Below are 14,029 nucleotides of genomic sequence, written 5' to 3' on the forward strand. Positions count from 1 at the left end.
GCTCGGCGCACAGACATATGAGGCACGACAGCTGCCGCTGCTTAGAAGGCGCACTCCCGAACCGAACCTGAAACGCCGACAGTTTGTGGGCTTCTCGGGGCCCTGGCCGCCAGCCTTTCACAAGCTGCTGCACGCTCACCGTCGCAGGACAGCGGATGTCTGCCGACCGCGCGAGTCTAGCTACGGTGCGTTAACTGCGGGGAGAAGAGTTGGGCTAGCAGCAGTGAACTGCGATCAAACACCCGCGACCTCCAGAGAGAAGAGAACTCTGAGCCACGCGACCCTCCGACACGCCGCTGAACCTACGCTGCACACAGGGCTGAGGCGGACATGCCCCCAGCTTACAGAAACGATCCAAAAGTATGTACAAATAGATGTATTTATAAATATGTATATAGGTGAATTTGTGTCCCCTGCGTAGTGTATCGCGCTGGATTGACTTGTTGCATCGCTCGAATATCACCGCAAGAGGGAGGGAGGGGCTGCCTTCGAGATTTCGGCTGGCGTTGCTCTGCATGGAGGCAGCGCTGCAAAACGATCCTTTCGAGGGCCCTAGCAGTCCGCCCCTGAGACGTTGGTTTTCAGATTCACACTCCTGAGCGAGAGAAGGAGTCATATGTTCTGTTCACGCGGAATAGTTTCCTCACCACCCGATTTGCACGCGGTGCGGCGCCCTCCAGCCTGCCTGTCGCCTGCCGCAGAGGTGGTATCAAACCCGAAACCGGCAAAAGTATTGCGTGTCGCGTATTCCCTCTTTGGGGTCGAGCAGCCAGGGGAGACTCTTTCGCGGGGTGAGGGAGCCCCCGCGGGCAGTCCGCGTGCGCTTCGTCGGCCGCTGCGCCGCGGGAGCCTAGAGCGCGCGAGCGTGGAACTGGGGAAAGGCGCAGGGATGCCGAGCGACGGCGAGCAAGAGCCGCAGCAGCGAAGAGAGAAAGCGCTGCGCACCAGCGAAATCGCGCAGGTCGACCGCCTCCAGGAACGGCCGATACGCAATCTTTACAAGCAAGACTTGCAGCGCAGGCAGACGCACACCAACCTCCAGGGGCAAGCCGCTTTCTGAGACGCGGAAGCCTGCGACCCGCGACGCCTCCAGCCGCACGACCGCGGTCGCGGCAGGAACCGGTCCCTCCTCGGGCGGACCCCCCCCGTCGCCGCCAGCGCCGCGCTCGCAGACCTCGAGAGGCGCAGGCGTCAGGCGACAGCGCGCGAGGATCCCGCACGCCCACTGGAGCGCCGCGCCGAGCAGCTCTGCTTCTCCGTCTGCTTGAGCTGCGTCGGCTCGCAGTCCCTTCTGGCTGCGGAAACTTTCGCCTTCTGCAGCCCGCGCGCCAGCCAGGCCCTCAGCACCCTCAGCCGCCCACGCGCCCTTCGCCCCTCCGCCAGCGCTCACGTCAGCAACTCGCAAAGCGACGACGTGCTCGAGCCTCTCCAGGGCCGCGACCAATCGCATCGCAAGCGTCTCATTCGCCTCCTCCGGCACGGGCTGGCGCTGCGGGGCTTGGCTCCCGACGGGCGCGTCACGGCTTATGCGGCCTCCCTCGGTCTCCAGGCGCGCCCAGGCGTCCACCAGAGCGCGAACACCGTCGGGGAAGGCGCGCGCAGGGCATGCCTGCGAGAGAGTGCAAAGGAGAGACTGCGCGGCGAACACCGCTTGATGTCCCTGAAGAGTTTGCTGCGCCGCCAGGGCGAGAGCGTCGCTCTCCTCGGGGTTCACGGCCTCCTGGGCAGCCCAGCCGACCCGCAGAAGCCTCTCAAGAAGCGCGTCGTCAGCCTCGAAGACGCCGCGCGCCGTCGCGCCTCCGGTGTGTGCTCCGGCCTCGGCGACGCGACTGTCCCTCCGTTGGGGTGCGTGGCAGCCAAAGAGGGCGGCGAGCAAGAGCGAAGGTCTCTCAGCCTCGGGCACGACCGGATCTCCACTGGGAAACGCTTCAGGAGACCAGCGAGAAGGGGCGGACGGAGAGCTCCAGTCGCCGCGGACGACGCGGAAAGCCTGAAACAACACGCGCTCAACGCTTGAAAACCGTGAACGGGTACACGCCGATAAAACCCACTCAACCGCAGAGCCGTCTCTATAGGTCTCAGACACCGACGGCGGATGTCTGGACAGCGAGGCGGCGCGAGCGGAGAGATGAAAGGGCTCGCTGGGATGCGGAGACTCAGGCCCCTCCGAGGGCAAACGATCGCCTGCAAATCCCGCCAAACGGCGCCCGATTAGGTTTATGAGAGCTCCGCACAGGCGGCAGATTCGGGCTAGCACTGACAGCCTAACGATGGACGCGAACCCACACAGGCAAATACATATATATAAATAGATACACAAATGTATATATATATATATGTATTCATATAGGTAGACGTAAACAAGAGCGTATATGCGCTTGGACTGACTGGAAATTCCGTGCTCAAGAAGCACGCGTGTGCAGAGAGAGGTGCATTCAAACAGCGTGCCCGGCCGTCGTTCGGCTCACGGAGAGTTCACCGACATCGCCAATCCCTGCTGGTCCCTCTATCTCCCTATCGCTGCCTGTCCCTGTCTACCTACCGACCTACAGTATACTTAAAATACGATATATATATGCATCTCTAAATTTCCATCTGTCTTACGAACGAAATGAGGCGAGATGACTCCACGAGAGGCGTCAGGACGTACCGCATCGCAGGAAGCCTTTGACCGTGCCAGAGCGGCGGCGACGCGCAGCTGCAGCGGAAGGAGATCGTCACAGAGAGTCTTCTCAGCCTGCTCAGGCGCGAGGGCGAGCGCGGCCTCTGCGTCGCACAGAGATGCAGAAGACTCAACTGACTCTGCGCCCTCCTCGCTTTCTTCCTCGCGAGCGTCTCCGAGGGGCTGGCGAATCGCCTGGGCAACGGCAGGGAAGTGCGAAAGAAGCAGGCTGTGACAGAGCGGCATCTGCGTCTTTTGCGGCGTCTGTCTGCGCGCACGCGCCGCTCCCTTCGCGCATCTCGCGCCGCCTGCGTCGTCTACTTCCTCTTCTAGCCTCCACGCCTCGCGGCTTCCTCCCTCGGCGCTCGACTGCTCGCGCGGCGCTCGCCTCGCGCGAGCTTGCCGCCTCCCTCGCGGCGCCTCCGGGCGCTGCTTCTGTTGGGTCAGGACTTCGTTCGCGCCGACCCGCGCACAGCACAGAGCGAGAAGGAGAAGCAAGCGCCTCTCTCCATCCCGAGCGCCGCGGCTGGCGCTGTCTGCGTGAGAGAACATGTGGGCGCTTCCGCTAGCGCTCGCGCCCTCCGTGGTCTGCGCGCCCCGGAGGGGTTCGTCCGCGTCTTGCTCGAGTGTACGCACACCCTCGAGCAAGATGGCGCCCGCCAGCAGCCCGGCTTTTCCTGCAAACGCCACGACTGCGGCAGCGAGCCAGTGCCGCCTCTGCAGAAGACTTTCTGCCCAGGTGAGCATGAGCAGGTCGCGGTCGCTTGCAGCCGCGGAGCGTCGCCCGGAGTCCAGCGGCGGCGCGGCCGCCCCTGCCCCCCCCGTCGCGGCTGGATGCGAGTCGGCGCGACCTTCGTGAGCGCGACACGCCACGAAGGGAAGCCTGGAGAGAAGCAGCGCGTGACCAAAGAGACGTGAACGCCGCAAGGCCTCCGCTGCCTTTTCTTTCTCGCCGACGCTCAGAAGCAGCGCCACGCACTCATGCGCCATGCTCTGCGCGCTGCACGCATACCACACGCGTAGACAGACACACGAGGCGAAGCGCTGCGAATTGGCAAAAACAGGAACGCACCAGAAAAGGACCCACGAGAGAAAAGCGCCCTCCACGTCTTCCTACAGCATGACCTGCCTTCGCCGCCTGCGCCACTGCGTCCCTCCTCCCCCCATGCGAGGCAGAGAGAGAACTGGGAGAACTTACTCTGCCTCTGAGGCGACTTCGTCTTCACTCGCGGCACGTCTGAGCTGCGCGGCCGCGCACAGGCGGTGTTGCACGAAGCTGTCAACGAGAGTCTTCCAGCTGCTTTGCGTCTCGGCGGAGGCGTCGCTGAGCAGCGCGGTGCTCCCCAGCGCGAGCCACAGCAGAGCCGAGGGCGCGTCTCCCCCTCGGGGCGCCGCGCCGCGCGAGGCGCATTCTCGCAAAGAGCGAGGCTTCATCATCCAGGGCAAGGCGCCACCGTAGAGAAGCGCGTGGTGAGCGGCGCAGTCAGGCGCGAAGGAGGCGGCGTTTGCTTTTTGCTCTGCTACAGTCATCCAGAGGACAAAAATTCGCGCCCATGTGTTGTCGTGCGCCTCTCCAGCGCCGGAGCTTTGCAGCGAGTCGTGGACTGCAGCCACGAGTGCGCGACGGCCTGCGCAGGCCGCGCCGCAGAAGGCCGTCCGGCGGTGCCCCGAGGCACGCGAGAAGCCAGAAGAAGGAGAGAGAGGAGACACCAATGCGCGGAGGTACGAAAGCGGAAGCGCGCAGACTGCATGATCCGAGAAGAACGAGGGCCCTAAGAGGAAGTAGAGCAGCGCCAGGAGCCGCGTTTCTTGCACGTGCGCGCCGCGGAAACACGCATCCACTTCCTCGCTCTCCTCGCATCCTCCTTCTTTTTCTCCTTCGGCCTCTCCGCCCCCCTCTCCCCCGCTGTCGCCTACGTCCGCTGTCAACTGCGCGCCCGTCGCCGCCTCCTCTGCAGCGCCCGTCTCTGCAGTTCGCAGTCTCTGTCGCGCGAGCATCACAAGGCCCGCGAGAAGAGCGAGAAGGGAACGACGAGAGAAAGCAGGGATGTCGAGGAAAGCAGGCAACAGGCCGGTCTCCCCGTGGCTCATTGGGCTCCGAGCGTGCAGCCGCGCAGTCGGCGTCGCCCCCTCTCGCGCATTGACTCCCTCGCCTGCGTCGTCTAGCGCAGACGCTGCCGCTTGGATGCCTTCCTCCTCGCCGACCTGCGCCCGCGCCGCCACTTCTGCTTCATCCTCTTGCGCCGATTCTTCTTCCACGCTGGCGCCCGGCCCTGCGTAGGACGGAGACGGGAGCGGCGGAGGTCGGGACGGCGGAAAAAAAGGCAGCGCGAGAGGATCCCAGACGAACACGCTTTGCTCCACGCCACCTGAGCGAGAGAGACGCGGATGGCACACATCAGCTCGAAACCCTCTGATGACAAAAGCTCGAGGGGGTCCACGCAGCGCGGAGCCGCGATGCCGCTGACGGCGGCGCGACCAGTCTTTTCATTCGCTGGCTAGAGGGGCGCGCTTCATCTATACGCTTGACGCGTTTCGCCGTTATGCGAGAGCGACTTCAAAACGCCTCAAAGACCCAAAAAACCACGAGGGCGACGCCCCGCGGGCGACAATTAAGACAAGGAAAAGGGAGCACTCGGCCTCACGGCGTAGTCGCAGACATACGGGGCAGCGAGTTGATCAAGGATTTCACTCTGACCCAGGAAGGAGCCCAGACGGAAACAAAAACCGAGAGAGAGAGGAAGCAGAGACTTGCAGCCCGCGCGCAAGAGGCGTGCGCAGAGTCCTCGGCTCTCGAGACGCGAGGACGGACGAGACAGACAAGCGGAGTCCACACAAAAGCGGATTACACATACAAGGAACATACATAAGAGCGGAGTACAATAAAAGCGGAGTGGAGAGAAGAGCGGGACAGACAGAACGCACGATGTTTTCTTTGTCTCACCTAGGACGAGTTTCAGTCGCGGCGGAATCGGCTGCTCGTACCAGCAGCATGAGAGAAGCGTGCCTCCCTGTTCGAAGGCTCCCCCGTCCTTCTCTTTCTCCGCCGCGCCCGGGTGCTGCGGAATCGCCCCGGACGCAGCCCGCTCGAGCCTGCCTAGCAGCGAGGCGCGTAGACCTGTCTCAAAGACTCCCGCGCCTCGCGCCTCGCCCGTATCGTTGCGCACCTCGTCCGTATCGTTGCGCGCCTCGCCTTCGCACAGGTCTGCGGCGCCGCCTCCAGGCGCCCGTTGGGCTCCTGCCTCCGCGCCTTCGCCTCCCGTGGCGGTCGAGAGCGGCGCGCGAGCGAGGCCGATTTCGAAAGCCTCTGCGATCCCCGAGGCGAACGTCGCGCCGAGGAGGATTTGCATCAGAAACAGCGGCGCCGCTTCTCCTCCGCCGCCCCCCTCCACTCTCTCCGCCCCCTGCGCTGCCGCGACCCAGCGCACGCCCAGCGCGAGGGCGGTCGCGCGGCCTTTAGGCCGCGAGACCCCAGGGGGCTTCTCGAAGGCCGCAGGAATCACGGCGCCGAGGGAGGAAGAAGAAGCGAGAGGCTGGCTCTGACCTGCTCGCTGCGAAGCGCCGCGCGGCGACCCCCCCGCGCGGCCTGTCTGACGGCGCAGCAGGGCCGCCACGATCCACGGCCAGGCTCCTACCCAGACGGCCCCGCTCGCATCGCCGACCGCCAGGAGGCGCATGCAGGGGAAGAAGAGGTTTTCCGCCGGCGCTCGCGGGCAGGGGCAGAACAACTCGCTTAGGGCCGTGTCTGCGTGGTGACCGAGTTGCGCGGGTGCGCTCGCCGCCTCGTGTCGTGAGGCGTTCCCGCCTCCTCCTTCTCGCGTTCGCCAGCCTCTCGCCTCTCTCTCGCGGCACGCGCCGCAGCGCTGGGGCGGAGGCGTCGCCGCCGCACAACACGAGGCGGCGCCCCCGAGCGGCAGCGGAAGGCTTCCCAGGAGCAAAAAGGAGACGGCGGGAAGAGCCGGCACCGGCGCACACGAGGAAGAGCAGGGCGACTCGAGCGGCGCGCCGTTTGCGACGCGCGCACACAAGTCCTGCGAGGGAACAGGCAGCAGAAAGAGCAGCTCGTGAACCTTGTCTTCGCTGGGCTCCCCCTCAGGCCCCCCCGGCTCCTCGCCGCCTGTCTCTCGCTCTCGCACCAGGCACACGACATCCCAGCCCCCCTCTCCGGCGCTTGCAGCCGAGACCGCTGCGGCCGCCGCGGACCCTGTCCCTGGCACGGCGTCTAGCGGACTCGAGCCTGCATCGTTTTCCTCACTTCCGCGGTCTTTCTCCGCGCCAAAGGAGGCGTCAACGAGCGCTTTGACGACTCGGAGCGACACAGACGGGAGGACGAACGGCAAGCCCTGCAGCTCACTCGCCCTCTCCGCCTTCCGCCCCTTCTTCGGCTGCGAAAACTCCACGCCCGCGCGCGCCGCGTCTCCCGCGCAGCCGCCGGGCGCGCGTGGAGGACAGACGACTGCGCAGGCCCCGAGCGAGGCAAAGGCGAGGCACGAAGGCGCAGAGGGCACTGCGGAAGGCACCCACGCGAGCCGCCTCCCCGGTGCCGCGTCGCCAGCCTCGCCCGCCCCCGCCCCCGCCCCCGCCCCCGGCTCCCCTTCGTTCCACTCGCGCGCCGCGCTGTTGCCGCGCTGCTGGCCTGCGGCCTTAGCCTTGCCGGGCTTCGCGCGCCCGCCCTTTCCAGCTGCTGGCGCGGCGGCGGCGGCGGGCTGCGCGTCGGCTTTGCTCCACGCCGTGGCCGCAAAGCCGGTCGTGCAAGGCGCCGTCGGGTTGTTCCTAGCGAGGAATCGATCTGAGAAGAACGCGGAGACCTGAACGGCCCCCGAGTCTGTGCCGCAGATCAAACACGAGGTCCCGGACGTGTCGCGTTTCTCGCTCTTCGCCGCGTGCAGAGTTTCTCTCTTGGTCTCCGCGGGCCTCTCCTTCTCCCCGTCGCGCGCCTCCAGTCCCCGCCGCGCGGGCGCCGCCGAGCCGCCCCGCGCGGCCTCGGGCTCTGCGCCTTTCGCCGATTCCCGCTCCTTTGCGTCGCCGGCGTCAAAATTCTGCACAGTCTCTGCGGATTCGCCGCGCCGCTGCACCGCGTCGCGCGCTTGGTGGAGGAGCTGCGCGCGCGTCCCGGCCTCGCCGGGCACCCGCGCCCAGTGGAGGCGCGAGACCTTTCCCGGGAGGGGAGTCTGACTAAGCAGCACGATATGTGAGGAGGCCGCGACGGCTGCCGGCGCCGCGAACGCCAGAGGCAGCGCCGCGGAGGAGCCTTCAAGCCCGGAGAGGAAGCCCAGCCCGAAGCGACCGTCGGCGAGCCCGAAGGCGAAGACCTCGAAGAGCGTCGGATGCCAAGCCACGGCCTCCACTGCCGCCATCAAGCCCCGCCAGAGCGACAGGGACGAGAAGGCATGGCTCGCCAGCGCCGCCTCTCCGGAAGCTCGCATGCGTGAAAGCACAAGGTCGCGAGAGGAGGTCTCCGCGGTCGCGGCACCCGAAGCGGCCGTCCCCGAGTCGCCTTCCGCCTCCTCGAGCCCCACGGCCGGCACGTCGAAGCCCTGAGACCCGAACGCGTGCGAGGGCGCGGGTCCCTCGGCGGCCGGCCGAGGCTCGAGCGCGAGGGGAGTCTCTGGGGCGGGGTGGAGAGCGGAGTCCACACCGGAGTCGCGCCGCGCGTCTCTTTCTTGCCGCAGCAGCTGCAGCAGGTCCATAGCGCGGACGGTGGAGTCTCCGCAGCCCACGAGGAGGTGCGAGGAGACGCGGGAGACGGCGAGCGAGTTCACCCAGCCGCCGAGAGTGTTGAGGCTCCAGAGGAGCCGCCCCTCGATCCCGGCGCTCTTCGCGCGAGCTGCGCGCCGCTCCGCGGCTTTCCGCTGCTTCGACTGCAGAGTCGCGCGGCCTCCCTTCGCGTCGCTGAGGGGCGACGCGAGCGAAAAGGGGGCCTGGCTGGCCAGCAGCGCCTCCGCCGCCTCCTGTTCAGCCTCCACTGCAGCGCCCTTCGGACTCGAGGAGGCCGGCGCCACGGCCGCGAGTGACAGAACGCGATCCATAGAGGCCGTTAGAAGCAGCAGCTGCGGCTGAGACGCGCGGGCCTCTCCGCCTCCCCTGGCGGCAGCGAACTTTGCGACGCTGGAGAAAACTGGCGCCTCGAGGCCCCGGCCGAGAGCCGCGCCGGGGCTCGCCAGAAAGCCGAAACCGCCAATCGTGAAAATGGGACGAGTGTGAGACTGCGTCAGCTTGACGGGAGGAACGAGCTGCGGAGGAGAGCAGGCGCGCGACGGCGGAGACGTCGCGACAGGCCTCGCGCTCGGGAGCTGCCGCGCTGCGGAAAGCTCGCGAGCCGCGTCCGCGACAGCAGGTGGGCCCTCGGGGGCGGGAAACTCCAGCGGCAGACGCCACGAGAAGAGGAAGCCCGCCGAGGTCCCGAAGAAAACGAAAGAGGGCAGCACTGGATGCCAGTAGACACAGAGCCACCGCCGCTCCGAGGAACCCCCGAGACTCGCCTCGCCGTGACCCTTCTTCCCCTTGCCTCTGCCGCCCGCCTTCTCGCAAGAGGAAAAAGAAGAAGACGACGAAGAAGAAGAGGAAGAAGAGGAAGAAGACGAGGAAGACGAGGAAAAAGAGGAAGAAGACGAGGACGAAGAGGAAGAAGACGAGGAAGAAGACGAGGAAGAAGACGAGGAAGAAGACGAGGAAGAAGAAGAGGAAGAAGACGAGGAAGAAGACGAGGAAGAAGAAGAGGAAGAAGAAGAGGAAGAGATGGACGAGGAGGAAGAGGACTGCAAGACAGGCGGCGATGAAGACGAGGTTGAGGAAGAAGAGGATGAAGCTGACGCGGAAGAAGGGGACGACGGCAAAGCGACAAAAACTGAGGAGGGAGAGGAAGACGCGGAGGGAAGATCGGACTGCCCCGGAATGGCGCCTGGCAACGAAGGAGATGGGGAAGCCCCAGAGGACTCCCACAGCTCGAGAGGAGACGACGCAGACGCCGGGCTAGCGACTGAAGCACCATCACAAGGCTCTGCTGCATTTCGAGTGGAGGGAGGCGGGCTGCCTGAAGCCTCCGCCGAAGCTGAAGAACTCAAAGATGCCGACTCCGACGACGACGAGGGAGGTGGCGACACCGAGCAGGACGACGGCGAAGCGGCGCTAGAAGACGAGGACTGCGAAGGCGCCGCGCCGGAGGCCCTTGGTGCCGACGCGGCATCGTTGTCCGGTTGCGCCTGGGCAACTATTACAGGCAGCATGACTTTCTTGCTCGGGTTGTCGACGTAGAAGCTGCTGAGAACCGCGGGTGTCTCTGCCGAGAGATCCAAGAGCGAGACTTGACTGTCTCGACTAGCCAGAAGAAGGGAGAGTGGAGGAGGCGACCGCGGGGGGGCCCTCTCCGCCAGCGCGGCGCGACACGCAGAGGGCAAAGAAGAAGACGCCGACGCGAGGGAACGATCGGCTGGCGCAGAGGGTGCCGCGGACGCAGGCGCCGCCAGCGGCCGAAGCAGGAACGCGAGCGACGAGATTTCCTCGCTGTGAATACTGAGCGCGTGAAGCACCTGCTGCTGAAAGATGTCAACGAGGAGAACAACGCCTGTGGCGTATCCGACAGCTACCATGACCGGAGCCGCGTCCGCGTCAGGCGCTTGGGCTCCACCCTCCTGTAGGGACAGCGCCTCTTTCTGTAGTGAAACCCCTGAACCACGCGCGCCCTCTGGTCCAATCCCAATACGCCCTTCTTTTTCGCCGTTCTCTCCGTCGCCTGCCCGCTCGGCGTGTCTGCTCTCCGTCTGTTCCAAATGTGGCGGCTCGCCCGCGCGTTCCCGCGGTGAACGCACACCTGGAGGCCACACGATCGCCAGCGATGTGACGGGATGACCGGCGCGAGGGCTGAAGGCAGACGTTTTGCTGTCGTGCTTCCCGAACCCTGGGCCGTCTCCCGGTTTTGCGGTCGACTGAAAGACCTGAGCAGAAAGACTCCAGAGAACGACACGCCCGCGCTTGTCGCCCGTCACGCACACAGCCCACAGAGCTGTCTCCGTCTCCTCGAGGCCCCCCGTCGCTTCCCGCGAGACGACCCCTCTGTCGGCCGTCTCCCCTGCGCCTCGTCCCCTGTTCTCTGCGTGGACATTGGCAGCCAAGGCAACCCCGGACCCGTCTTCTTCGCTCAGTGTGAGCTTGGACGCGCCTTCTGCGGCTCCGGCCTGCGGCTGCGGCGCGCGCGCCACAGCCGCTGCACACGTGTCTCTCGCAGGCCTTCTGCCGCGGCGGCGGAGAGCCCCTCCCCACACGGCGAGTGCGGCGACGTCGCCTTTGTGGGCGCGATGAAGAGCCACCTGGGAGATCAGTTCGCCGCCGGTCGAGGCGCCTGCGCGCGGCTCGGCTTCATCTGCTTCTCGGCTTTTTTCCGCCTGCGCGCCAAAGAGAGAGGCCAGGGCGCACTCCACGCGCCACAGCCGCACTGAGTGATCGTGGTGGAAAGAAAAAAAACACGGAGACAAGCACGAGAGAGAGTCGCCCCCGCCCTCGCCTTCGTCGTCCTCCAGCAGCCGCGACTCCAAGCCCTCTCGCACCCGATCAACGGCGCTTTGCGCCGCGTTGGCGCCGCCGTGGAGGAGGCCTTTCTCCGCCCCGGCCGCGAGGTCTGCAGCGGCCTGCAGTTCTCCGCGTGCGGCTGGCGAGGGGAGGAGGCGAGGCACCAGCGAGAGGGGGCTGAGTGCCCAGGCGACGCCGCCGGGGCGGGCAAAAAGGCCGCAGTCGACGAAGGTGACCGCGCAAGCAGCGGAGAGATCAAAGAGGAAGATTGCAGACTTGGAGCAGAGAAGCGCGACCGACGTAGTCGGGTGAACAGACAGCACCGCGGCGGCGAACCAGTTCGGCGACGCAGGCAGCAGCGAGAGAAGCGACGGGCAGGGCGCGAGCGCAGGACGCGCGAGAGGAGGCGAAACCAGCGCCGCAGACGAGGCGACGCGAGAGGCGGAGGAAGAGGAAGGCGCCGCAACCCCTGCAGGCTGGCCCGGGGAGACGGCGGGCGAGAGCAAGGAAGCGCAAACGGAGGAGACGCCGCACTCAGAGGAAGCGGGAAGAAGGCCTGAAGGCCTGGAGGAGGGAGATACGGCCGAAGAGTGCACACCCTCGCTCTCTTCGCGGACGCGGTCGCCCTCTTCGGCCGGGGACCGGAGCACTCCGCCCCCCCTGTCCTGCGTGAGGGCTTTCGGGGGCGCCATCGTTTCGGAAGGCCGAAAAATCCGGAAAATCGAGGCGCGGAACGTCCTGGTTGCCGGCAAGGAGCTGAAGGACCCGGCGCCTACACGCAACCCCCCGCCCCGAACCGCGGCGGTCGCGCTCTCTTCTACGCGGAGTTCGCGCCGCCTGCCTCTCAGGAGGCGCCGCACGCAAGAATCTACCTCTACGGCGAGAGAGGGAGAGTAGACGAGGCAGCGAGAGACGAACTTGCGTCTTTTCTGGTCTCCGTAGGGCGCCTACATGCGGCCACACGCGCCCCAAGCCGCCGCTGACTGACTGCAGATCGCAAAGATGCAAAGTTCATCCGCCAAGAGCGCCTTTGCATCGGCGCGGCAGGCTCGCCAGGCCCTCGATTTCCTCGTCTTGTCCGCAGAGAGGGAGATGACGGCACGCAGAAGGAAAAGTTTCCGAGAAACAATTGCATTTAGGACTCGGTTTTATCCTTCTCGCCTGGCAGCCGGCGCCGCGCGACCACGACGGGCTCCGGCCGATTCGTTGCACACCGGTGTCTCCTCTGCGACTCCTCCAGCCTTTCGTTTCTCTTCGCCAATTCGCATGATTTAACGTGGAAAAGTGCGCATGGCGTGCGGGTGAGAAGGAGGTGTTTTTCTAGCTGAATGGGAGTTTTCAGAGAAAACGCGCACCTGCGAAGCCGCACGTACATGCATGCATGCCCCATTTTCGAAAGCGTGTGCATGCGCAGGCGACTCGCGAGGCGAGCTCGAAACATCCAATAAAACAAATCTGCGAGGACTCACGCTTCGCGGACAGCGCAGTTTGAGTTGCTGCAGAGTTTTTAAGCCTGAGGGGCGGAGAGACCGAGGAGGAAACGCCTTCGGGACTGGCTGGCTTTCCTGTCTCGCTACACCCGTTGTTCACAGGAAACTAAAACGAAGAAAAGGCGCTGGGCGGGTGGCGACGGGAGCCTACAACGAGAAATAAGGAAGTAAGGGCGGGACGCGATTCCATCCCGTCGCGAGACGCAACAGCTCGAGCAAGCCCTCTTCACAAGAAAAGTGCACATACACATATGTAGATATATGTACATATACACATATATATGTGTGTACATCTATTCATACGCGTATGTATCTGCCTATGACTTGCAGCAGTTCTGTACAGATACGGCTCAGGGCATTCAGATGGAACTATGAAAAGGCGCAGAAATCCACATTCTGTTCCCAGCGGGAAACACCGAGCTACCGAAGTACAGAGTCGACACGGAGTTACGCATGCGCGTCGGGAGCGCGAAGTCCTCTCACGGGGCCTTATCTGACACCAGCGAAACAAACGCTTGAAATATTGAGTGAACCCATCGTGAAGCCATCAAACAGTATACCTGCGAACGTGATTCTTTTCCAAACACGCATACACGTCTGACTATGTAGACCCCACACGACGTGAGAACTGGAGTGCGTTTAAAATCACTGCAGAGACAACCCCACGGATGCGAGCCTGACCTCACGAACTAGATGCGATTCCCACAAACTTCTATTCCAGGTCACGCAGCGTCTATGCTGGGGTGCGTGCTGCAGTTTCCCGGAAAACGAAAAACAGAGGGCATTTAGGACCGGTACAAACCCCCCAGGCGCTGTGGTAGCGAACAGGTCCTCGCCTGCAACGGCGACTAACCTGAGTGCCTCGATGTTACCTCATGGAGCAGACTGACAGCCTACGAAGGCCTCGAAATAGCGAAAGCGAGAAGGGCTTCGCTCGCTCGCTGAGCAGAGTTGCGTCGCGATGGCACGAAGCCCCTGCAAAACGGTGCGCTCCCCCATCACCCCCACCCCCCGACCCCCTACGCCCGGTTGACAGGACAACAGAACGACTTCGAGCCCGCTCATGCTGTCCCTGCCCATCTCGACGCGTGTCTTCAAAGAATTCATGGCTACCAAGAGGAGGCATCTTAGCGAGGCTCAACTGGAGTGGGCACAACACGCATGTGCGCGAGGCACGCCACCAGAGGCCGCCCTTGCGAAATCCCTGTGTGACCGGAGCCAGTGGAGCTGGAGGCGATCAAGAAATACGCGTGTGTGAGGAGGAACTAATATGCAGACAGGCTGGCTCTCGCGGAATACGATATCAAACGCCCTGTGCGTTCTGTTTCGCATTTCGGATGCCAATGAACTGTGCAAGAGGGGGGGGGGGGGG

General features: G+C 64.7%; 1 protein-coding gene across 1 annotated transcript; it reads right to left on the minus strand.

Annotated features, from left to right (window-relative positions):
* Positions 1-850: 850 nt before the first annotated feature.
* Positions 851-11,859, minus strand: BESB_038030 (uncharacterized protein; the record flags this gene model as incomplete). The annotated part of the gene is made up of 4 exons (XM_029362389.1): positions 851-1,990; positions 2,651-3,662; positions 3,861-5,031; positions 5,607-11,859. 4 exons carry the CDS (start codon positions 11,857-11,859, stop codon positions 851-853), a joined length of 9,576 nt encoding a protein of 3,191 aa, XP_029221354.1.
* Between the last annotated feature and the right edge of the window lie 2,170 nt (positions 11,860-14,029).

This window comes from Besnoitia besnoiti, chromosome II (genome assembly GCF_002563875.1).
Source record: "Besnoitia besnoiti strain Bb-Ger1 chromosome II, whole genome shotgun sequence".
NCBI classification, from domain to species: Eukaryota; Apicomplexa; class Conoidasida; order Eucoccidiorida; family Sarcocystidae; genus Besnoitia; species Besnoitia besnoiti.